The sequence below is a fragment of the Arachis ipaensis genome, chromosome B1, assembly GCF_059453495.1.
Source record: "Arachis ipaensis isolate K30076 ecotype BB chromosome B1, ASM5945349v1, whole genome shotgun sequence".
Taxonomy (NCBI): Eukaryota; Viridiplantae; Streptophyta; class Magnoliopsida; order Fabales; family Fabaceae; genus Arachis; species Arachis ipaensis.
The window spans coordinates 35,966,884-35,992,032 of record NC_142436.1 but is presented as its reverse complement, the minus strand read 5'-3'; the positions used below and the strand labels follow the sequence as shown (position 1 = coordinate 35,992,032).

At 36.1% G+C, this 25,149-nt stretch overlaps 1 protein-coding gene and 2 non-coding genes across 3 annotated transcripts; 2 read left to right on the top strand and 1 right to left on the bottom strand.

Annotated features, from left to right (window-relative positions):
- Nucleotides 1-2,619: 2,619 nt before the first annotated feature.
- On the bottom strand, nt 2,620-2,728 carry LOC148576214 (small nucleolar RNA R71). The gene has a single exon (XR_015903754.1). It is a non-coding gene; the product is annotated as a small nucleolar RNA R71 (small nucleolar RNA).
- Nucleotides 2,729-17,704: 14,976 nt separating this feature from the next.
- Nucleotides 17,705-20,143, top strand: LOC107605256 (receptor-like protein kinase HSL1). Its single transcript, XM_088503255.1, has 2 exons — nt 17,705-18,875; nt 19,295-20,143. Exons 1-2 carry the CDS (start codon nt 18,338-18,340, stop codon nt 19,666-19,668), a joined length of 912 nt encoding a protein of 303 aa, XP_088359381.1. The 5' UTR covers nt 17,705-18,337; the 3' UTR covers nt 19,669-20,143.
- Nucleotides 19,788-20,094, top strand: LOC148576213 (signal recognition particle RNA). Its single transcript, XR_015903058.1, has one exon.
- Nucleotides 20,144-25,149: the final 5,006 nt, after the last annotated feature.

Genomic DNA, 25,149 nt, shown 5'->3' with positions numbered 1-25,149 from the left:
ATCATTGAACATTATTTTCAGATCTTCTTTTACTTTTGTAAAGCATAAGTAACTAAACCTCCTGGTTAAGGTTAGGAGCTCTGCTTATTTCTATGGATTAATACTATTACTGTTCTACTCTAATTCATGTTTGATTCAATTCTAAGGTGTTGTTTTCGTTCTTAATCTTATGAATCTGGGGTGAAACGACAGTATGACCCCTTATTTTACATGAGCACTTGTGATTCTCGACAGAGTTTTCTCGCTTGGGCTACAACTTGAAAGCACTCCTCCTAAATCGCAATTTATCTGGGCTAATTAGATATGTGACATATAATCCAGTTAGCTTTGGGTAATTGAGGTTTTTATGGCGCTAAACTAGATTTCTGAGCTTCACCCTCTGATCTGAAAGAATTGACCTTGTCTGTGGCGTTTTAGTAACTGGGGAGATTAACTCGCTAAGACATTAGGTTTTAATCATTAATGGTTTGCCATGGAATGAATCAATAATCGTTGGAATAGTGAGTAAGAAGGATTAATCCAGAAGGATAAGCATCTCTGAAGCCTTAATTGCTTTCATATATTATCTCTTTATCTATTTTTAATTACTTTTCTTTACTTTCTTGTTTCATGCGAATTCAACAACAACCTCTTTTTCTATTCGCCTGACTAAGTCCTGTAAGACAACTATTGTTTGCTCAATCCAACAATCCTCATGGGATCGACCCTCACTCACATGAGGTATTACTTGGACGACCCGGTGCACATGTTGGTGAAGTTGTGCGAGTTCAACTTTTGCGCACCAAGTTGTTGGCATCGTTGCTGGAGATTGTTCGAGATTGACAAACTACCGGTTGTCTTGTTGCTTAGATTAGGTACTTCTACTAGTTTTTTCTTTTAATTGTGTTTCTTGTTAAATTTTCGAACCTTCTTTGTTTCTTTTCTTAAAAAAATTTTGAAAAATTAATCTTAGTCAGCTTTATCTATGTCCCAAATTTTGTTTCAGATCTTAAGTTTGGTGTCCTTTAGTTCCCGTTAATTTTTCTGCTCTTCCTAATTTTTGAAAATTAATCGTGGTTGCTTTTTTTTTGTTCGAATTTTTTTTGTTATTTTCTCTTATTTGATTTCAAAATTTTAAGTTTGGTGCCTTTTAGTGTTTCTCTCTCAATATTTTCAAAATTAGTGTTATTTGATTCTAAATTTTTTAAGTTTGGGGTTCCTTTAGTGTTCTCCTTTTCTTTTCGAAATTTTAATTTAATCTTTTTGCGTTTGTATCTTATCTTTATTCAAATTCAAATTTTAAGTTTGGTGTTTCCTTTGTTGTTTTCTTTTTGAATTTTAAAAATTTTAAAAACCCCTTTCCTTTTAAATTTTAAATTTCAAAAACTTTTAAGATAATCCTTGCATCCTTATCTTAATTTTAATTTCAAATTTTAAAATTTGATGTCTCTTGTTAGCGATTTTTTTAAATTTTCAAATCATATCTTGTTTATCCTTCTTGATTCTTGATCTTTATCTTATTTATCTATTGATTTTCAAATCTTACTTTAGTTGTCTTATTTTTAATTTCAAATTTTAAGTTTGATATTTTCTTTTTATTTCTTTTTCAACTTTCGAAAAAAGAATATATATATTTAAAAAAAAGACAAATCTTCTATCTTTGTTTTCAAATCTTTTTCATTAATTGTTTTCTTTATATTATTTTAATTTTAAGATTAGTATTCCTCTAGTTTTTCTTTCTTTCCGGTTTGAATTTCAAAATCTTGATTCGACTTCTTCTTCTCTGATTTTCGAAAATTTTATCTTTACTTTCAAATCTTGTTAGTTAATTTTTTATCTTATCTTGTTTTGCTTTTAAATTTGGTGTCTTTTTAATTATTCTTTTTCTTTCTTCTTTTTCGAAAACTTCTTGACTTCTTTCTTTCTCTTTATTTTCGAAAAATTTTCAAATTAAAGACATCTTTATTTTCAAATTCTTTTTCCTACTTTATCTCCTTTGATTTCTTTATTAGAGTTTCTCACAGGGAGTCCTCTATACTCTAACATAGAGTCCCCCTTCTTGCCCTTTTCTTGGTTTGTTTCTTCTTATTTATGAGTAGGAACAGGAATAAGGAATCTCTTCTTGATCCTGATCCTAAACCTGAGAGGACCTTAAGGCGGCGTTTGTAATAAGCTCAAGCTTGCAGAGCCAGAGGGAATCTCACGAAATCTCTTGAGCAAAAAGCTGAAGATACAACAATGGCAGCTAATCCAAACGATGGAGGAGACGCAAGGAAGGTCCTTGGCTCTTATACTGCACCCACATCTAGCTTTTATGGGCGCAGCATATCCATCCCTGCGATTGGTGCAAACAACTTCGAGCTAAAGCCTCAACTGGTCACTCTAGTGCAATAGAATTGCCAGTTTCATGGACTCCCGCAGGAGGATCCCAACAAGTTCATATCAAATTTTCTGCAGATCTGTGATACTGTCAAGACTAATGGAGTGAACCCGAAAATCTACAAGCTCATGCTCTTCCCCTTTGCTGTACGGGACAGGGCAAGGCTATGGCTAGATTCTCAGCCTAAGGAGAGCCTGGACACATGGGAGAAGGTGGTCAATGGATTTCTGACCAAGTTCTTTCCACCTCAGAAGCAGAGTAAGCTTAGGGTGGAGGTCTAGACTTTCAGACAGAAAGAGATAGAATCCCTCTATGAAGCATGGGAGAGGTACAAGCAGCTGATCAGGAGATGCCCTCCAGACATGATCTCAGAGTGGACCATGTTGAAGATATTCTATGATGGCCTCTCTGAATTGTCCAAGATGTCACTAGACCACTTGATTGGTGGCTCACTCCACATGAGAAAGACACCTGAGGAGGCGCAGGAGCTCATTGAAATGGTTGCCAACAACCAATACATGTACACTTCTGAGAGGAACCCTGTGAACACTGAGGCTACTCAGAAGAGAGGAGTCGTGGAGGTGGATACTCTGGACGCCATTTTGGCACAGAATAAGTGTTGCACAAAACTGACTCTGCACGTTTCGCGCAGATAGACTGGCAAGTATACCGGGTCGTCCAAGTAATACCTCAGGTGAGTGAGGGTCAATCCAACAGAGATTGTTGGTTTGAGCAAGCAGTGCATACCTTGCAGATCTTAGTCAGGCGGATAGAAAAGATAGTTGTCACGAGAAAACGCATAAAACAGAATAATTAAATAAAACGTTACTGGATAGGTGTGAAATCAATGGTATGAGAACGGTTGAGGCTTCGGAGATGCTTCTTCCTTCTAGATCAACTTTTCTTACCATCTACTCCAAATTTTGATTGATTCATTCCATGGCAAGCTGTATATGATTAACGCCGGGTCGGTGGTCATAATCTCCTCTGCTTCAGATCAAATGCCGGGTCAGCGGTCATCCAATCTGAACGGGGGTGAAGCTCTAGCAGTCCATTCCCTTGGTGATCCTACTCAAAATGCCACATACAAGGTCGGATCTTTCGGATCAGAAAATGCTGCTCTTTTGGTTCTAGCCTATACCATAAAGGCCCTAATCGGTGATGACATGCCATCGTGTCATGTTTTTCTATGCTTTTTCATATAAGAAATTAATGATTAGTGCTTAAATATTGAATGCTTTTGTGCTTCAATGGTATATTTCTTTGATCTTTTGATTTTATAAATTTTGTAGGAAATAACAGAAAAAGAAGCAATAAAAGCACTAAAAGAAGAATCACACTCCCAAGGTGGCAAAAGAGTTAGAAATAAACTCAAAGAGGCTTCTGAGTTAAGCAAAGAGGATTTGCAACCCTAACCTCTTCACACTCCAACAAGAATAACTTGAGCTAAAAAACTCCAAATGAGGTGATTTTAGTGGCATTGGAAAGTAGGAATCTAGAGCTTTCCAAGCATATATGGCACTGCATGGTGGACACTAAATCTGAGGGAGAAAACTTACCTCGAAAGTGCAAAGATGAACATAGTATCAACCTGCAGTAAGGCCAGCTGACCTCTTCACCTTCCAAGAGGATAACGTGATCTGTAGAGCTTTAAATGATGCGCTCTCAAATGCATTAGAAAGTAGACATCCAGAGCTTTCCAACAATATATAACAGTATGGGGTGAACATTAATTTTGGTCTTTAGAAGCTGTCATTAACTTTGGCCTCCAAACAGCGCTCACTAAGTGAACGCCACGCTCACTAATTGAGCATTTTCGGCCTCCAAAACAGCATGATCATGCCTTCTTCAAAGGACCATAACTTGAGCTACAGATATCCAATTAATGCGCTTCTAGTTGCGTTGGAAAGCTGAAATTCAGAGCTTTCCAACGATATATAACAATTTATATTTGGCATGAAATTGAAGCATAAGTGAAAGGCATCTTTAAGGCCCAAAAACCACGCTTAGGAACACAAACAACTAGCGTTCACTTTGGAAGTGAACGCCACATTCACTTTCTTCACTTTCTCATGAATTCCAAGTTGGGAAGGCAAGGCTTGGGCTTCCATACATAAGCCAGTGCTCAAAATGTGAACGTAGCGTTCACTGGGAGAGCGCCCATGAAGAATGGTGCGCACCAAGGAAGCACCAAGGAGCAACGTTCAACAAGTGAACGTGACGTTCACTAAGTGAACGCTGGAGGAGAAGTTGAGCACGTGAAAGGGCACGCTTGGCAAAGTGAATAGGACATTCACTTTATGCACGGAGCGCTCCACTGGAGCATCATCAAGCCACTCCTAACCCACTTATTCAAGGCCAAATCCAAATCAACCCATTTCATTGAAGCCCCAAAGCAAGCAAAGCCCATTGACATGACTCAAAGGCACAAGAAAAAGCTAGATTAGGAATTTCATTTAAATTGTAATTTGTTTTCAATTTCAATTTTATTTTTTTTTGTAAAGCCTATATAAAGGTATCAGTTTCACTTCATTGAGAAGGCTGGCTCTGCTAGAGAGCAATAGGAGTAGGAGTAGGATTAGAATAGAAGACTCTCTTTGATACACATTTATTTTTCTGCACTTTACATTTCAAGTATTGAATTCAATTTAGTTTATGCAATTTACATCTTCCTGCAATTCTGTTCTTCTGCACTTTCACATTTTTGTTTCCCTTGAGCTTGATTTACTTTTCTGCAAATCTACATTCTGCAACTTTATATTTGAGCTTGCTGTGATCTGAATTTACTTTTCATGCAATTTACAATTTCTGCAACTGTCCTGAGTTTTTGATTTACTGCCTCTTTAATTTCTAGCACCCAAATTCTCTTTACATTTGATGCAATTTACGTTTCTTGCTCTTTAAGATTCAATCACTTTACTTTCTGCACTTATAATTCCTGGAATTTACTTTCTGTTGCTTCAATTTCATCTAATTCAACACTGTTAGCTTAACTAGACTGATTACTCACTAAAGTTGCTTGATCCATCAATCCCTGTGGGATCGACCTCACTCTTGTGAGTTATTACTACTTGATGTGACCTGGTACACTTGCCGGTGAGTTTGTGTGGAAACGTATTTTCCCTCATCAATCGGCCCGCACCTCGGCTGCACTAATGTCTCGAGAAGTTCCCAACGAAGCCGAGGATTAGCCATCTAAGAGATGTATAATCAAGCTGGTGGTTCAATACTATCCCGTCAAGGACTCGCAAGAACCCATGTAGAATTGGGATGACGGTCAAGTTACACTCCCAACCCATTAGGATGAAGAACGAAGATACATCTTAGAATAGAATCAAGCATTGATTGAAGTGAAATAGTGATATTATTAATTCATAAGAATCAGCAGAGCTCCTAACCTTAACCGAGGAGGTTAGTGACTCATACTGTACAGAGAATAGTGTTCGAATGTAAAAGTGGCGGAAGAAGATCAAAAATTATTAAACAAGGGTGATCTCCTCCTATATATACTAATCTGCTAACTAAAAATTATAGAAATAAGATAAACTAGGTTGATAGTGAGAAAATCCGCTTCTAGGGCCCACTTGGTGAGTGTTTGGGCTGAGCTAAAGGTGTCTCCACGTGCTAGGACTCCTTAGGGGCATTGAACGCCAGCTTGGGACTCCTATTTGGGCATTGGGACACCAACTACTCCCCTTTGGGCATTGGACGCCAGGAATAAGGCTGGTGGCTGGTGTTGAATGCTAGTTTTGAGCCTTTATTTTCAAAGCAAAGTATAAACTATTAAATATTTTTGGAAAGCCCTAGATGTTAGCTTTTCATAGCTGTTGAGAGCGCGCCATTTGGAGTTCTGTAGCTCTAGAAATGCTCTTTCAAGTGCATGGAGGTCAGATCCTGACAGCATCTGTAGTCCTTTCTCTGTCTCTGAATCAGACTTTTGCTCAAGCTCCTCAATTTCAGCCAAAAAAATACCTAAAATCATCATAAAATACACAAACTCAAAGTAGAATCCAAAAATGTGAATTTTGCACTAAAACCTATAAAAACATAATAAAACTTAAACAAAACATAATAAAAACTATATGAAAATGAAGCCAAAAAGCGTATAAAATATCCACTCATCAATAAGCTCATGTCCCAGCAGATCAACATGATCTTCCAGCACTTGAGTGGAGTACAGAGCTCAGCTGCCAATTCTCAAGAGGCAGCTTATGAAGGGGTGATGCATGAGCATCTTTCCTATCTTTTCCTAGTGAATTTGCATTTAAATTGCTGAGTTTAATTAAGAATTAATTATCTTTTAGCGACTATGGATGCTACTTTGAGTCTTGTGCAATTCTGTTTATTTTAGGTAACATTTGGTTGGATTTGATGGAGCTTCCGCAGAAAAAGAGAAGAAGGCCATATAGAGCAGGAATGGCTTAGAGGATGGAGAGGAAGCTTGCACAAATGGAATCAGCACAAGAATTAAAGGAGATGACAGCGAAGAGCGACGCGTGCACGTACCTGACGCGTGCGCGTGATTTGGAGCTTTCCATGGCGACGCGTGTGCGTACCTGACGCGTACGCGTGAAAAGCGAAGTTGCTCAGCAACGCGTGCGCGTACCTGACGCGTACGCGTGACACGCGAAGAAGACCATCGACGCGTACGCGTGACAAGTGCGAAGTGCAGAAAACGCTGATTCCTATTAATTCTGATTTAAACTTTAATTTTTATTTTAAAATAGGAAAATATATTATTTTAGTTTTAGAAAATAGATTTTAAATTAATTAGGATTAGACATAAAAGGGAAAAGAAACTTCCCTTCTAGGGGATTCCATTCCACCTCTACCAAAATATATTTTATCAGAATCCTTATTTTTCTCTCTGAGCCATGAGCAACTAAACCTCCACTGTTAAGGTTAGGAGCTCTGTCTATTGTATGGATTGATTCTATTATTTTTCTATTTTAATTTATGTATTGATTTCTGTTTCAAGAATTATTTTCGTTCTTTATTTTATGAATTTGGATGGAACGAAAGTATGACCCATGTTCTAAATGAATTCTTGTATAACTTGGAAAAGCTCTTTACTTGAACAACAGCTTGAAAACAAATTCTCCTAAATTTTAATTATCTGGATTTAACGGGATACGTGACATATAATCCTTTTATATTTGGGTGATTAGAGTTTCTGTGGCATATAAACTAGAATTAAACTTCACCCTCTAATTGGAATTAAGTGACCAAGGAATTGGCGGTTGATGAATTTTAGAGGAGACTAGGAAGGTCTAAGGAATTAGGGTCTAGTCACATATAGTTTGCCATGAATTAAATCTTGCATGATTAAAATAAATTAATAAGAAAAGTCAATCCGGAAAATAGATAACTCTGAAACCTTAACTGTCTTCTCCATATTTTATTCCCAACTTATTTATTCGCCTATCTTTAAATTAATGCTTTTTGAACTCTCAACACTATTTTCTGTTTGTCTAACTAAGTAAATCATTTAACCATTGTTGCTTAATCCATCAATCCTCGTGGGATCGACCCACACTCACCTGAGGTATTACTTGGTACGACCCGGTGCACTTGCCAGTTAGTTTGTGGTTATAAATTCCGCACCAAGTTTTTGGCGCCGTTGCTGGGGATTAATTGTGATTAACAACTATTAGTTGTTTGTTTGCTTAGATTAGGCGTTTTAATTTTAATTTTTTTTAATTTTGCTTAAGTATTTTCAAAAAAAATAAAAATAAAAAAATTTAGCACTAATATTTTCTTAATTTCTGAAATTAAGTTTGGTGTCCCCTTAGTTGTTTTATTCTTCCTAGTTATTTTATTTATTGAGTTTAAATTTTCTTTATGTTCTTTCTTCTTTGCTTGCCTGTTTACCACATGGTGCGTTTAATTCTTTTTGGTGTTTTGTGCTAAGAAAAATAATGGAGAGAGATCACAGGGTTACTACTCACACCCAAGGATTGATTCATATTATTATGAATGGGGGAACTATCCAAATTTTGGTTGGCAAAGTCAAAACCAAAGAAACTTTAGTGCTCCATGTTCCAACTATATATCAAGAACCACCATCTCCATATTCATACCAAGAACCACCACCTCTCTATCCGTATCAAGAACCATCATCTTTCTACCCATATCAAGAACCACTATCTCCCTATTCATACCAAGAACCATCATCTTTTTACTCTTATCAAGAATCATCATCTCCTTCTTATTCATATCAAGAGCCACCATCTCCTTATTCATCTCAAGTACCATCAGATATTGAGCTTCTCATGAAAGAATTCATACATGATATAAAGACGAGTGTCAAAAATGTAGAGAAACATGTGCAGTCGATTATCAAGTCCCAGAAAGAGGAACAAGCAAATTCCTTCCCAAGAGATATAATGCAAGATCCTATAGAAGAAAGTGAGAAAATCAATCAAAAGAGTTTATACTCCAATGAATTAGAGAACTTTTCACCCTCACACATGGAAGAAGAGGAAGATGCAAAAACAAAGGAGGCTGTAAGAGATGAAAACAATGATGGGAATATACACTCAACTGAAGTAGAGACTGGCATAGATATTGAGTTTATTAAACCACCAATTCAAGAAGTTTTTGATGAAGGGTACACTCTAACCATCACACAACACCCAAATTTTGAAATCAAAGAAGTGAAGGAAACCAAGGAAAGCACTGAAAAGGGGATTGTGACCAAGAAACAGAAGAAAATATCCATGAAAGAGAGAAGGTCAGAAAAAAATAATCCAACCTTTACACCAACAAGTAAGGTGAATCAAGTTAATCACAATAAAAGAAAGCTTGTTCGGAGGAATTTATATCAGGGGGCACTAATTTTCACCTCTCCCCCCTTGGACACATTTCTTTTAACCAACTAGAAGAAGAGGAAGAAAATTCAACAATCAAGTGTCAAGCTAGTGACATTAAAGAAGCACTTGTTGGGAGGCAACTCGATAATTTCGTATCCTTAGTTATTTTTCGTAGTAGTAGTTTTCTTACTTATTTGATTTTTATTGAGTTTTTACTGTTCTTCTTTCATTTTACGTGTGTTCTGATCATGCAGCTATTTTCGAACAGGAACCGAACATTAAAAAAAACGAAAAGAGAAGAAGAAGAAAGGCCGAAAGTTGCGCTGGAGTTGTGTAGGAACTATGCCTTGCGCACCAGCTTACCCACGCGTACGCGTACCAGATGCGTACGCGTCACTCTGGTTTTCGACACTCCACGCGGACGCGTCCTTGACGCGCACGCGTGACATGGTAAAATCGGCGTAAAAAGTGTTTGGCCAGAGAGTTATGATGGTATAGGGCTGGAACTGTGCTGGGAGCACAAGTCCCATCACGCGTACGCGTCCCTGACGCGGACGCGTCGTTTTCCAATCCTGGCCATCCACGCGTACGCATCCCAGACGCGTACGCGTCGCTTGAAATTAGCGCGACCCACGCTTACGCGTGCTGTACGCGTACGCGTCGCATGCGACGCCCAAATTAAACCCATCAGTGCCTGATTTCAAATCATCCACCCCCCAATCCTAATTCTCTCCTGTTCTTTTATCCTTTTATTCTTCTTTCATCATAATATTTGTTTTTTGTTTTCAGTTCTTCTTTGCTTGAGGACAAGCAAACCTTTAAGTTTGGTGTTGTCGCTTCGCTTATGGCTTTTCTATGGGACCAAAGGGAAGCAAATCATCTTCACTGAGGAGCATAGTCAGAGGAATGAGATGGCCACCAACATAACTGAGGTGGTTGAGTTCTTTTCATTATATATTCCTTCTCGCTCTTACTATGTTATGTTCCGGTTTTCTGTTATTTTACTTTGTTTATTACATTATCCTTTATTAGTTAGATTCCTAGGTTCGAGTTTAGTTCTGTTATTTTGAAATTTTCTGTTATTTGCTTTAATGTTGAAAGATGCCTCATGTATTATTCACTGAGCTTGAAATTTAATTTTTATTAGAGAAAAGATGTAGTGCATGAGAAATTGAGTTTAATTTTAGAGTAGTCTCATTTATTCAAATGTGGTGGTATTTTCTGTGACTCTGAATGCATGACATGAACAGTGCATATTTAAATTAGAATCAAAGAATGTTGATGTACAAGGAATAGGGATTTAGAGAATTATTATGAATTTTCTGAAATAAACAAAAATTTAATCCTTGAAGTAAAAGAAACAGCAATATATATATATATATATATATATATATATATATATATATATATATATATATATATATATATATATATATATATATATATATATATATATATATATATATATATATAAAGCAAGGTCCAAGACTCTGAGCATCAATGACTAAGGAGGTTAGACATGATTAAAAGCCACCTCTTTTTTTTATCTTTAAAAATCAAAAACAAAAAAATAAAAAATGATATTTTTATAATTATATATATTATTCATTTTTATAATATTAACGATCAATTTATTTATTGTTTTCTTTTATTTTTGATCAACTTTTTAAATACTCAAAATAAAAATATAAAAAAGGACACAAAAATAGTATAGATAATTTAAGTATTTCACAGACAAAAATAGGAACACAATGGGACCCATCTCTTGATCCTTTCCCAGTCTTTCTTTCCCCATGCAAAATAACACCAAATCCGCACACGCACTTCGCCCATCTTCTAATTTCCTTGATAATTCACCCAGTCACAATCCATCAAGGAAACTCCACTCAAACCAAACAGTATTATTACTCTCACCAACACACCACTACTCTTGTTCTTCCCCCCACCCGCACTAACAAATTAACCAGTTACAGTTACTCACAGGGTGTGTGTGGTTCAAAAATTAAATTTTATTACTAGGAATGTTATTCCTAGGAATATAATACCTAGGAATAAGATTACTTGGAATAGAAGATACCTATATTTGTTTATAAAATTTAATGTCTTGGAATGTTATGTAATAATCCTAGGAATAAATAAATTTTTGTTTGGTTGAGTTTAAATTTATTAGTCATATTATGTAATATGTCAAAATTATCCTTACTCATTCAAATTAAATTATTAATGACTAAAAATTAAATATAAAGCTAATTAAATATTATTTTTTACATTGTTTTTTTTTTAATTTATAAAATATCTCTAATAATAAATTTACTAAAATACCCCTAATAATAAATATGTTTAGCTAAAATTATTATTGATTCTAATTTTTTTTAGAATTTACTAAAATACCCCTAATATCAAATACCTTTAGCTAAATTGTTTATTGATTCTAATTTTTTTAAATTTACTAAAATACCCTTAATATTAAATATGTTCAAATAAAATTATTATTGATTCTATTTTTTTAAATTTACTTAAATACCTCCAATATCAAATATGTTTAACTAAAATTATTATTGATTCTATTTTTTTTAAATTTATCAAAATACCCCCAATATCAAGTATCTTTACTTAAATTATTATTGATTCTAAATTTCACTTAATAATATGTTTAATTAAAATTATTACTTTTTTTACATTTTGAATTTACAAAAATACTTCTAATAAAAAATTTACTAAAATATCCTTAATAAAAATATGTTTAATCAAAATTATTATCGATTCTAATCTTTTCAAATTTACTAAAATACCCCTAATAACAAATATATTTAATTAAAATTAACATTATCACAATTAAATTCACTAAAAAAACATTACTATTATCCAAATGAAAGTTACAAAGAAGTCTCAAAAGTAAAAAATTACTTGCACTAATAAGCATACATGCACAACTCTTATACAAGAACACAAACACATAAACAAAATGAAATCAATGTTACGACAGACAACCTCACACATGGAAAAATTATTACAATTATCGAGCGTGATGTCTTCTCCTCCATTGGTTCCACATTTCTTGTGCAAGTTGATCTCTCCATCTACCCCAAGCATCACTCGTTTCAATATGGTGGATCGTCTCACCATCTACTCCAAGTATATTTTGATCTTCTATCTCATCAATAGGATCCACAACCATCACTCTTCTAATATGATTATGCAAAAGGCAACAAGCAGTTATAATTCTTCCTTGAGTCTTAATAGGATAAAATGATCTTCCCCTTAAAATTCCCCATCTTGCTTTCAATACTCCAAATGCCCTTTCAATGACATTCCTAGCTTGTGAGCGTTTCATATTAAAAAACTCTTGAGCTGTACTGGGTTGATTATGTGGATTAAACTCACTCAAATGATATTTTTGTCCTCTATAAGGTGCCAAAAATCCTTCACAATTCATATATCCAGCATCACATAAGTAATAATGACCTAGTGTGACATACACAATTGAACAAAATTAATGAAAGATCAAATGGTTACTTTGATAACATATTAAAGTCTCAATAAAATACCTTGGGGAACACTAAACCCATTGCAAAATAGTGCATCTCGCAATACCCTAGAATCCGCAGCTGAACCCTCCCAACCCGCTAGTACGTAGATAAATTGCATATCGGGAGCAACCACTCCAAGCACATTGGTTGTTATGTCACCTTTTCTGTTTCGATATCTAGGCTTATCAGCCTCAAGGACATTGACTTTGATATGAGTACCATCTAAGGCTCCTAGGCAATCCTAAAATCCAAAACAAAGATCAATTAACTCAATTCTAAAGAACACCAACCATATGAGATTTAACAACATTAGCAAAATAAATTACTTTAAACCATTTCCATCGTTCATCCATTTTATCCTGGCTAAATGGTTGAGGTTTCTTCAGTAAGAGATTATGACATCTCAAAATAGCAAGCAATACATCATTAAACCGCCTACTAATTGTTTCTTCAGATCTCACAAATTGTCTCTTTATTACTCTAATTTTGACGTCATGTGCTATAATATGTAAAAACATGGCAATCATTTCTTTCACACCCATATTCCTACTTGGTTCTAACCTTCCAACCCTTTTAAGCATGTTACACAATGCATGAAAGGCACATCTATCCATTCTTGTGTTTTCTATACATGCTAGATCACTAAAATAAATAATCCTATCAACACTAACATCTCTTATTACTTGCCTACTATAACTATCATTCCATTTTCTTTTCTTTTTTTTCAATTGCAATATAATCAAAACATAGCAAATTATCAACAACTTAATCATAAGGTCATTCATTAATTCGAAATGTAAAATCAAGCAGGCAATAACTTTCATCTTCTGTTTGGAATCCATTCTGCAAAAAAAAATCAAGCAAGGCCAGTTTAGGAATATAAATAACTTTTCTTTTCTTTTCTTTCTGGTAGCAATGTCAATGCAGTAGGAAACAACAAGAAAAGACAAGTTTAGGAATATATATATAATATAAGAATATGATATATATAAATATTTTTTATTTCAAAGTTTAATTTTGTCCAAACAGATGGTGCACACAAGCTACATAAGAAAACCATGCTCAATCTATGTGAGTAATGAAGAAGTACCAGCAACTCTTGTAGTAAGACACAAAAAGATAAATATCTTACTTTTTACATTGATACAAAAAAGAGAACCCGGTCTTAACCATGCTTTATACAAATTAGAGAACTTCAATTCTAATCCAAAACACAAGCAGCCAGAGGCACTGGTATACTACTAATACTAGTCTAATGAACCCACTCAAATAATAACCATAACCTCATTGAACTCCCATGTCATCATAGGCCTAGCATTTTTGTATACTCGTATAAAGTTCACATACATATTAATAAAGTTCACACAAGAAAATATGTTCTGCCTAAGAAGTAACTATAACAGTAACTATTTGAATTTGTGCAATGAAGATATTGAGAATAAACTGAAACATCAGAACAATGCATTTTTGAATATTCTAAATTTAGCATGTTTAATCCAATAAAAAAGGAAAAACTTTTATATTGAATTTCCAGAAATACCCAAAAAGAATTGTAAGTTAAAAGCTTAAGTTGAAGTCTATTGAATTTATAATTTAGTATACGAGTATGAGGTAATTTAAAAATAAAGGAAATGAATTTTGATTAAAATTCATAATATATATCAAGAAAGATAATGTTAACAATTTTTTAACAATTCAATATTGAAACCTGAGTAATGAAGTAAAAAACAGAACCCTACTTTCTTAACGATTAGTGACTCCTACACATCAAAAAGCATACACATTATGCCATATAGCTATAAGCTAAGCTATAGGGAAACAATCGCAATAATAACAATCCATGTGCTAAATGCTATGGTATTCAGAAAAAGTAAAGCTGTTTTATCAATTTTTATAAACTTGAAGCAAGGAATCACACAAGTATGAAAAGAACAGTAAGTAAAGGCCAATCACAGAATCACTGCAATCCCATTTTCATCATCTTGAAGCAAGGAATCACACAACTATGAGATATATTGCAACAAACCAACCCTCACTTGAATGGCATTTGTTCGTTCCCATCGTAAATAGTAAAAACTAGTCATAAAATTAGTAATGAGTTTTATCCAAATTTTCACAGAAATATTTTTCAGTGGATTGAAAACCAGATCGAGAATTCAAGATAGACAGATAAGTTTCTCTCAATCCATTTTTATATTTGTAGTGTGAATTTTATAATTACTTTTTCTATTTTCTATCGACAACAGGACAGTGGCACTCAACATCAATGAGAATGCTGTTCAGCTAATACAGTAAAGTGTTACTATCTAGTATCTAATACAATTGGTATAGGAAACTACAATTTGATATCAGGAAGTTCTCAATTGAAGCATATTTTATTGCTTGTTTGGTTTTATGGTATCAATCATAAACTCCCATTTGTGTGTCCTTCTCACATTTTCACAGAGTGATATCAGCAAAAGCATTATGAGCAGACAGTGGATCTACCAATGTAATACACTGTGATATAAAACCATAAGCACAGTATCTGAATCTTTTCAAATGTGAAGCAAAAACATAGATCAGACAACTACTTGGCTTATAAGATGCAGATTCAGCTTCTTGTTTCATGAAAAAACTAAAGAATACCACAACCAATAACCTTTTACACCATGATTTTACTACCAATCTCTCCGTTAAGATGGAACTTTTCCTTTTAAGTGGAACCTCAGATTTAAACTATGAATCTGTTTGTTCTTTAGTTCACTTTAAAAAAGAGAAAGAGAAACCTTGACATAAAACTCCAACCAATCTAAAATTCTCACATATCAAATCATCAAAGCAAAGCTGAAAAGAGAGAAAGAGAAGGAAACATCAACATACCAAAAAGAAAAAAAATGCTCAATTAGAAGCAGCAACAGCTATAATTTCTTGTTGAAAGATGGTATTGGTGCGAATTGTGAAAACAAAAAAACTTCTGTTCATAGGAAAGAAATGTTAATACGAAATAAAAGAAGTGAAAGATGGTATTGGTGCGAATTATGGTTTATATTAAATCTATGGCTTGACTTGAGTAGTGAGTCATTTATATGATGATGCAATAACAATGACTTGGAACCAACTAAACTAAAATGCAAACTCTGACTCAAATTAAGGAAGAGTACTTATTAGAGATACAAATTGCAAATTGGACAGTCAAGTCAAAATTTAATGAGATAGTTATATTACATTGATGATTCATCATTTCATTTCACTCATAATTATGTTTACTTGTTGAAGCTCGCATGATATCAAGAGCAGGATTAATAATTCTTTTGCCTAATAAAAAATCTTCTTTTGCTTCACAACTGGAAATCAAATGCATACAACACAAGTCCAAAGAAATCCCTCAATCAAGCATGGTCCAAAAAAATAACAACCATAGTAGCAAACTCTCAAACACAACATTGGAGAAAATCTCCATCATGCAACTCAATGCACATACTCCTGACAAAAACATAACTAATATTTATAAAAAAAAAAAAAAACTTGTTTCACATAACAAAATATCACAGCCAGCAGAATCATATAACTTATTCACAAAAAATTGATGTTTTTTTCCTAAAAATCCTTTCAAACATGAATCATTATCATAAAAACAGGAATGAGTAGACAGAAAGAAGTATTAGACCTAATCAAAGCAAGATATTAATCACTATTAAATACTATAATCAATGAGCTCAGAACTGAAACTGAAATCACATTCCAATTCCAAACAAATTAAGTTAATAATATTTCAAACCTAGAACAAACCTGTTCTTGAAAAAGATGAATAGGAACAGGAAGATGCGAGGAGGGAGAGAGGCGAGGGAGACAACACGAACACGAAGCACAACTCGAGCAGACACAGAGGCGAGAGACGCGCGAGCAACCGAGCTCAGACGGAGGAGAGAGGCCACGCACAACCACACAACACAGAGGATCTGAACAGAGTCGCGATGATGGCGGCGAAAACGTAGTGGCGGTGAACCGAGATGAGCTGTGATGACGAACACAAACGAGAACGATTTTCTTCTAGAATAAGAAGCGTGGTGGCCATGCAAATCCAAATCGTCGGCGAGGCGGCGCCGACGCCGGTGGAACCTCAGTGAATTTGAAGAAAAGCCTCGTTAGGGATTGGTTTTCATGGAGGAGGGGCTCTCTGCTAGGGTTTCATTTTGTTTGAAATGAATTGGAAAAAATCTGAAAAGAAGGGTTGGAGTGAAATTAACAAAGGTATTTTGGTCTTTTTACTTTGTTATACACATTCCCTTCCCATTGGAATTAAAGATAACCAGGGGAGAGATGGGAATTAAATCAGTGGGATTTTGATTCCAAGGAATAAAACTTGTCTGGAAATATATTTTAAAACTTTGAAACAAATATGGGAATAAGATATTCCCATCTAAACATTCCTGGGAATGCTCTAATATTCCTCCAACCACACACCCCCACAGTATAATGCTTCCTTTCAGTTTCATGACCACTTTCCTCCTCTTGTTCTTTTGTTCATAACCAACTCTCTCACTAAACCATGAAGGCCGCCTCCTACTCCAATTCAAAAACCACCTAACCGACCTTGACAACTCACTCTCTTCATGGAACCCTTCAGACACAACCCCGTGCCATTGGTGGGGTGTCACATGCCGCAACGCCACTACAACTCCCGTAACCGTCACCATCACCTCTCTCAACCTCCCCTCTACCACTCTCAACGGCCACCTGCAATCCCTCTCCGTTTGCTGCCGTCTCCGTCACCTCGACCTCTCCCAAAACACTCTTGTTGGAACCATTCCCTTCTCCCTCTCCCTCCTCACCGCCCTCCGCCACCTCGACCTCTTCTTCAACAACCTCTCCAGCAACATCCCCACTCAACTCAGCCACACTCTTCACCGCCTCGTGTTACTTGACTTAGTCAACAACTTCCTCAGCGGACCATTCCCGAACTCGTTAACTAACATGACGTCACTCAAGGTCCTTCATTTAGCATACAACTCCTTTGCGCCGAATTGGATCATTGAATAACCTTTTGGAGTTTCATGGTGGTAATAATAAGCTTTCTGGTAGAATCCCTGATAGCATGGCCAAATTGATCCAGTTGGGTACTCTTGATTTGAGCTATAATGAAATGTCTGGTGAAATTCTGGGTTGGATTAGCGGTTTGAATAGACTCAATGAGCTTAATTTGCACATAATAGGTTTAGTAGCACAATTCCAAAGGAATTAGGAAGGTTGTCGAGCTCACTGTCCTTGATCTTTCTAGTAACCAATTTTTTGGTGAGATTCCTCTAGAGCTAGAGAATCTGAAGCTCAATAAGTTCAATTTGTCATACAATCGGCTTTCTTGGGATGTTCTGCCTCATTATGCCACTAAGAATTATGAAATATGTTTTGTAGGAAACCCTGAGCTTTGTGTTAAAGGATTTGGGAAATGTCATAGCTCAAGGGGTAGAAAGTACCGGAGGTATGCATGGATTTTCAGGTCGATATTTGCAGTTGCTAGAATCTTGTTCATCCTTGGGGTGGCTGTGTTTTATGTGAGATACAGGAACTTAAGAAAGAAGAAGAGAAGTTTAAATGTTTCAAAGTGGAGGTCGTTTCATAAGCTAGGCTTTGATGAGTTTGAGATTGTGAAATTGATGAGTGAAGACAATGTGATAGGGAGTAGATCATCTGGGAAGGTTTACAAGGTTGTTCTAAGCAGTGGTGCTGTTGTGGCCGTCAAGAAATTATGGAGAGAAACCAAGGATGGAATTGGGATTGTTGGTTCTGAAAAAGATGAATTTGATGTTGAAGTTGAAACACTAGGAAAAATAAGGCACAAAAATATAGTAAGGTTGTGGAGTTGCTACAACAGTGGTGACAGCAGGCTCCTGCTTTATGAATATATACCGAATGGGAACTTGGCCGATATGTTGAAGAGTAACAAGAAAAGCTTGTTGGATTGGCCAACAAGGTCCAAGATTGCAATTGATGCTGCTGAGGGGCTTTCTTATTTGCATCATGGTATTGTGCCATTCATTGTTCATAGGGATGTAAAATCGAACAACATATTGCTCGACAGTGAGTTTGGAGCAAAAGTGGCTGATTTTGGAGTTGCCAAAATTGTTAATAGAACTAGCCAAGGGGCGGTGTCCATGTCTGTAATTGCAGGCTCTTATGGTTACATTGCACCAGGTTGGTGAATTTCAGTTGACAATTGATTAATTATATATTTACTTAGTCAGTATTTTGGAGTCCTCTTTTTGTTGTGTATGCTATATTCTAAAATATCAAATCAGAGTAAATATATGAGCCTGTCAAAATTTGTATTTGTGCTTTGTTTATCTTTGTCTATATGACAATGTTTCATAACGCTGAACTATAAAGAAATTTGCTGTGTTTCATAAGCAACTCGTGTGGAATTATTATGGGTGACACTGTATATTGTTTTATTTACCTTATCATGATTTCTGTTGTTTGCAAGCTGTGAAAAGAAAAAAGCTAATGAGCATTTATCAACAAAATGTGTGGAGTTCTTACTCATTAACCAGATAGCAGAGCTACATAGAAAAAAAATTGACTTTTGTCTCCAAGTTTTGTTTTGTCCTGTGCAGAATATGCATATACTCTTCGGGTGAACGAAATGAGTGATATTTACAGCTTTGGTGTTGTCATTTTGGAGTTAGTAACCGAAAAACCTTCTAATCATGCAGATTACGGGGAAAATGATCTGGTAAAATGGGTCTCATCCTTGTTGGAACAGAAAGGAATGGATCTTGTGATTGATCCTGCCCTTGATTCAACATACAGGGAGAAAATCAGCAAGGTACTTAGTGTGAGGTTTCTCTGCACAAACGTTCTCCCTATAAACCGCCCTGCAATGTGGTGGGTGGTGAAAATGCTTCGGGAAGCAGCAACGGTTCCCAGATCCCGAAGCATGAGGGAGGTAGCATACTCCCCTTATTTTGATAGAGATTTCTTATCGTGAAAGAAGCATAGTTCCATTGGATGGAACTTGAAAGTATGAACCCTACTCAGTATAGTCTCACATCGACAGATAAAACAAAAGTATAGTCCTTATAAGCTTTTCACCGTATTAGTTCGTTCGCCGAGTTGTGTAACACCAGCTTGTGACCCAAGTGGGGGCAATCAAGGTGATGGGACAAGTGCTCTGGCCTGCTAGGTTGGGCTTGCAAGGGCTAATTGTTGGCCTGCCCACTCCAAGTTGAGAGTTGGGCCCGGTAGTCTGGGCGAAGGCCCAAGGCCCCTCGGCCCCTAGAATGGAGGGTAACGCGCGAGGCTGGCTTAACAGAGCAGCGATCACTTCCTGCTCCCAACAGTGAAGGGATAACGGGTCACTATTCTTCTGGCCCGATATAACTTGGTAGGCCTAGCATCTTGGACCATCATTTTTTATAATTTTTATTTCTCAACGTTAGGACAAAATAAAAGGCTGTTTCTTTTACTCGGTTTCAGATTTATTAAACACAATCTTTATTCTTTATACCTTGCGATCCCAGTCTAGGAACATAGTAATTTATAATTACTTACATAACCATAACGTACATTATTTAATAATGTACCTTGCCATCCCACTCACTCATTGAAGAAAGCATGTTATTATGTTAAACCAAACTTTTTACTCAACTCGTCACTAAGACTATAATGGTTCTTAAAGCACAGCGATAACAGAATGTCAAGTTGTCAACAATGAATGCTGATGAACTTGAGTGTAATTGAGAGAAGCTGAAAAATTTTCCTTGTATATATCTATTATTGCTTTAATTACATTAGAGACTCATATGTATATATTGCAGGATCACTAGGATTGACACTATTGATTACCAAATAAATTGCATTAATGTGAACAATGAAAATGATCAAATTCTTGCATGCATGTGTCTCAAAAGGATCAATAGAAGAGGGTCCTAAGTTTTTCCATTAAAGTCAATAGAGCCATCGACAATTTGATCAAAACTATTACCAAGTATATCTTCGGGCTTGAAGATGGATAATTGGAAGAGGCGGTGGAGTTTTCTAAAAAGATATCATGCATGGTAAAATTTTGGTATTAGTCATGAAAAATTTTCATACTATAAAGATGTTTCTAATGAAAGATTGGTTAAACTCAAGTTGAGTTCCACCAGAATTTATTATATATAAATAAATTCATTGTAAGTTTGTAACTCTAACTGAAAATAGTTATATATAATTGTACTTTGATTAAATAAAAAATTATAACCATAAAATCTAAGCATAAGTTCATTACGACTCTAACTAAATTTATACTGAAGCAATTTGAAGGAAATAGTCCTTCCAAATCCTAGGGTGATATGGAGATAAAATTTTTTAAGAGAAAAATATGACATTAGAATCAAATTTTTAGTGTGTTGAATAAATTAAAAAATTCGAAGAATTTTAAATTTAGATATTTGCAATATTTATTGAAAAACTTATATATATACTCTCCATTTTAATTTTTTATCAGTCTCATTCTAAACAAATTGAAAATTCATAATATCAATTGTTTTTAATATCAAGATAATATCAATAATGTATTTTTATAATAATATTAATTTAAAATATATAATGATGCTTAATAAAATCTATATATTATTGAGACAAATGTTAAAAAAAAGAGAGCATATAAATAAATAAATAATTAATTTTCTTAAACACGGATCCATTTGTCTTTAAAACTTAATAAGTACCACATAAACTTTTGCATACATATACTTTCACCTGCTGCTATTAATTTGTTAGCTTGATATGATATATATAAGTCTAGGATAATATAAAATGAAGTAACCAATAATATAATGGTCCATATAAATCAAGGCGAAAGGATGGAAGGAACGCACAAAATGGAGGTTTTAAGAAAATGGCAACGACGCGCACGCATGGATGACGTGTACGCGTGGAAAGGAAAATCTCTAAATGACGCGCACGCGTGACCTACGCGTACGCGTGATGGACGCCATGTGCAGAAAATTGTAGAAGTCGCCCCCAGCGATTTCTGGGCCCTTTTTCGACCCAAATCCAAGCCCAGAAACACAAAATAAGAGACTGGAGAATGAGGGTATCAAGGGAAACATTAACACAACATTCATAATTCACAATTTTAGGTTTTAGGTGTAGTTTTTAGGGAGAGAGAGGCTCTCTCCTCTCTCTTAGGTTTTAGGATTTAGGATTTCTCTTAGTTTATGGTTCATTCCTTCTCAATTCCAGGTTTAATGTTCTTTTAATTTATGTTCTTTTCTACTTCTATTTATGCTATGACTTTAGTTTGTTTACTTTCCCAATTTGGTTTATGGATTCCTATGTTTAATTTGATTTTCTTTATTTAATGCAATTTGAGGTATTCCAGATTTATGATTGCTTTCTTTTATTTATGATATAAATAATTTGGATTTTTCTCCTTTTGGCTTTGTTTGAGTAATTGGTGACACTTGAGTTGTCAAACTCAGCTGTTGATTGAAAATTGGAATTTGCTAATTAATTTGGATCCCTCTAAAGTTAGTCTTTCCATAGGAGTTGACTAGGACTTGAGGAATCAAGTTGATTAGTCCACTTGACTTTCCTTTATTTAGTAAGGGTTAACTAAGTGGGAGCAATAAACAATTCTCATCACACCTGATAAGGATAACTAGGATGGGATTTCCAGTTCTCATACCTTGCCAAGAGTTTTTCTAGTTATTAATTTACTTTCCTGCTATTTAATTTCCCTGTTCAACCTTTCAAAAACCCATAAATATACCTTTTTCCATAACCAATAATAAATCATACTTCCCTGCAATTCCTTGAGAAGACGACCCGAGGTTTGAATACTTCGGTTATAAATTTTATTGGGTTTTGTTACTTGTGACAACCAAACTTTTGTACGAAAGGACTCTTTGTTGGTTTAGAAACTATACTTACAACGCGATTATATTTTCATAAAATTCTAAATTAGCAGAAATCTTGTTCGTCAAAATGGCACCGTTGCCGGAAAATTGCAAGCGTGTGCCTTATTATTGGTTATTGTAAATATTTTATTTTGCTTGTTTATTTGTTTTTATTTTTGTTTTTAATTTTTATTAGTTACTATGAGTTCTCACCTCGTCGCTTTGAGTTTGGTTCTAATGTTGTTGAAAGGAATGGAAGCTATAACAGGAACATGCATCAAGGTCGAAACAATCACAGATGGAAGGAGCCACGAGGATCTGATCAACCCTTTTGGCAACAACACCTTCCAGAGTACCATGGACAACGACCATTCTATAATGCATGCCCAGACAATAGTTTTGGTGGACCTTCTCGTGACAACCAATCTCCACCAGTTTACTATGGTCAAGAACCATTCCGAGGTGCGTACCAAGATGATAGATATGGTGGACCCCTTGTAGTTACTAGCAAGCTCCATCATATGCCAATGAACCACCTCCTCAACATAGCTTTAAACCACCATACTCACAAGCCACCTACAACCATTCACCTCCGTATGACCCTAACCCTTACCCACCCCAATTCCAATCCAATTACCCCCAAGAACCACCACTTCCATATGCACCATGTCCATATCTATCAACCCAAGAATCCCATGCTCGCCTCAAGGAAACAGTGGATCAATTTCATGCGACCCTTCATCAATTGGAGCAAGTGATAAATCAATTAGCTTCCCGACGTTTGGATACTCAAAGAACTCCCATGGCTTCATGTGGAGAATCTAATGAAGAACGTAGCATGAAGGAGACACTAGAAACTCCAGTGGACAGTAAGGAGCATGACTTTGTATTGGAACAAGTGGAGGAAGCCAGAATTATTGAAGAAGAAGAATTGGTCGAAGACTTAGGAGATGCGGAACGTCCATGGGAAAGCCCAGTCATAGAGCCCGCTTCTAAGGAGTTTGAATTTGTTGTTGAGGAGGGTGTACAACCTCCAAGGCATATCATGATTGAAGACTTTGAAGGGGATGATCAAGAGATGGATTCAATCATTGATGAATTCTTATCTACATTTGAATCCTCTCCCATTGGACTTAACATGGAGATTAAAGAAGAAGAAACACAACCTCCCATTCCCTTGGTGAACAATGAAGAAGAGATCGAATTGGAAGAAAACTACCAAGAGGAAGAGGTTGATATTGAAGAAGCTTGCAAAGAGGTGGAAGTTGTCAAAGAAGAGCCCAAGGGAATGGAGCTGGAGATCACCTTGCCAAGGTTGTTGGAGACCTCTCCCCCAAAGCCATCACCATCCATCCCTTCATTCAAGTGGGTAAATCTCTCATCTCTAAGCTTAATTAGCTCACTTGAATATGCTTTGCTTGAGACGGATGGGCAACTCAAAGCTCTTTGTGGCTATAAGAGTAAGAGGGAGATGGTTAGTGGTTGGCAACCCAATCCTAGGTTCATTGTGGTAGGAAGCTCACGGCTGAAGTATCATGGCTGGAAGAATACTAAATTATATGGGTCTAGAAAGCTGTTTGGATGTCTCAGTGAGAATTCGGATTGCTTACCACCCGATTGGAACAATGATGATAAGCACAAAGACGGGTGCAAAAGCAAGGTTTGGGACCCCGGAATTCATTCCAACAATCAACACTCTTGGGGCCTTATCATTTGCTTTAATTTACTTGAAGGCTTTATGCAACTAGTGTGGGATCTCGGAGGCTATTGGAATTACAAACACTAGTGGGGATTCCTGGATGAGTTCAAGCACAAGCCTCCATGACAAGAAGCTCCCCAATTGTCCAACTTAAGGACTTTAACTAAAAGTGCTAGGTGGGAGACAACCCACCATGGTATGATCGTTCTTTTTCAGTCTTAGTTTTATTTTATTTTGTTTTATTCTTAGTTTTATTTTATTCTATTTTTCTTAGTGTTCATGCATATAGTCTGCATTTGCATATGCATTCTACATAAAAAAAATGCACGCGACGCGTACGCGTCATAGGTGCATTCGAAACAAGGAAGAAAAGAAGCAGAGAGTCACACAAAAGCGTGGCTGGAGGCATGCGTTAGGCACAAGCATGCCCACGCGAACGCGGGCCCTACACGTCCGCGTCATTTGAAAAATCAGCCTCCCACGCGTGCACGTCACCCATGCGCATGCGTGACCCTGCAAAATCGACGTAAAAAGGTGTATGGCAGAGAGTTATGATGGAGTGGGGCTGGAATGATGCTAGAAGCACAAGCCCTATCACGCGACCGCGTGCCCCACGCGTCCGCGTCATTTTTCAAAAAGAGGCCATTCACGCGTGCGCATCACCCACGCGCACGCGTCACCCTAAATTTTGGCATTATGCAAACGAAACAGAGAGTTGTGCGTACGCGAGGCTGCTCTAGCGCAAATGGAACAGTTCACTTCACGCGAACGCGTGACCCACGCGTCCGCGTCACTGAAACATAACGCTAATCACGCGAACGCGTGCTCCACGCGTCTGCGTCGCATGCGACTCATAGTTTAACTAGATCTGTGCCAGAATTCCTAT

Bases quoted from the DNA above. Each gene is read 5' to 3' on its own strand.
- LOC107605256 (XM_088503255.1), top strand. From the start codon at position 18,338: ATGAGTGAAGACAATGTGATAGGGAGTAGATCATCTGGGAAGGTTTAC. The intron at 18,876-19,294 runs GTTGGTGAATTT...TGTCCTGTGCAG, and splicing joins TTATGGTTACATTGCACCAG to AATATGCATATACTCTTCGG.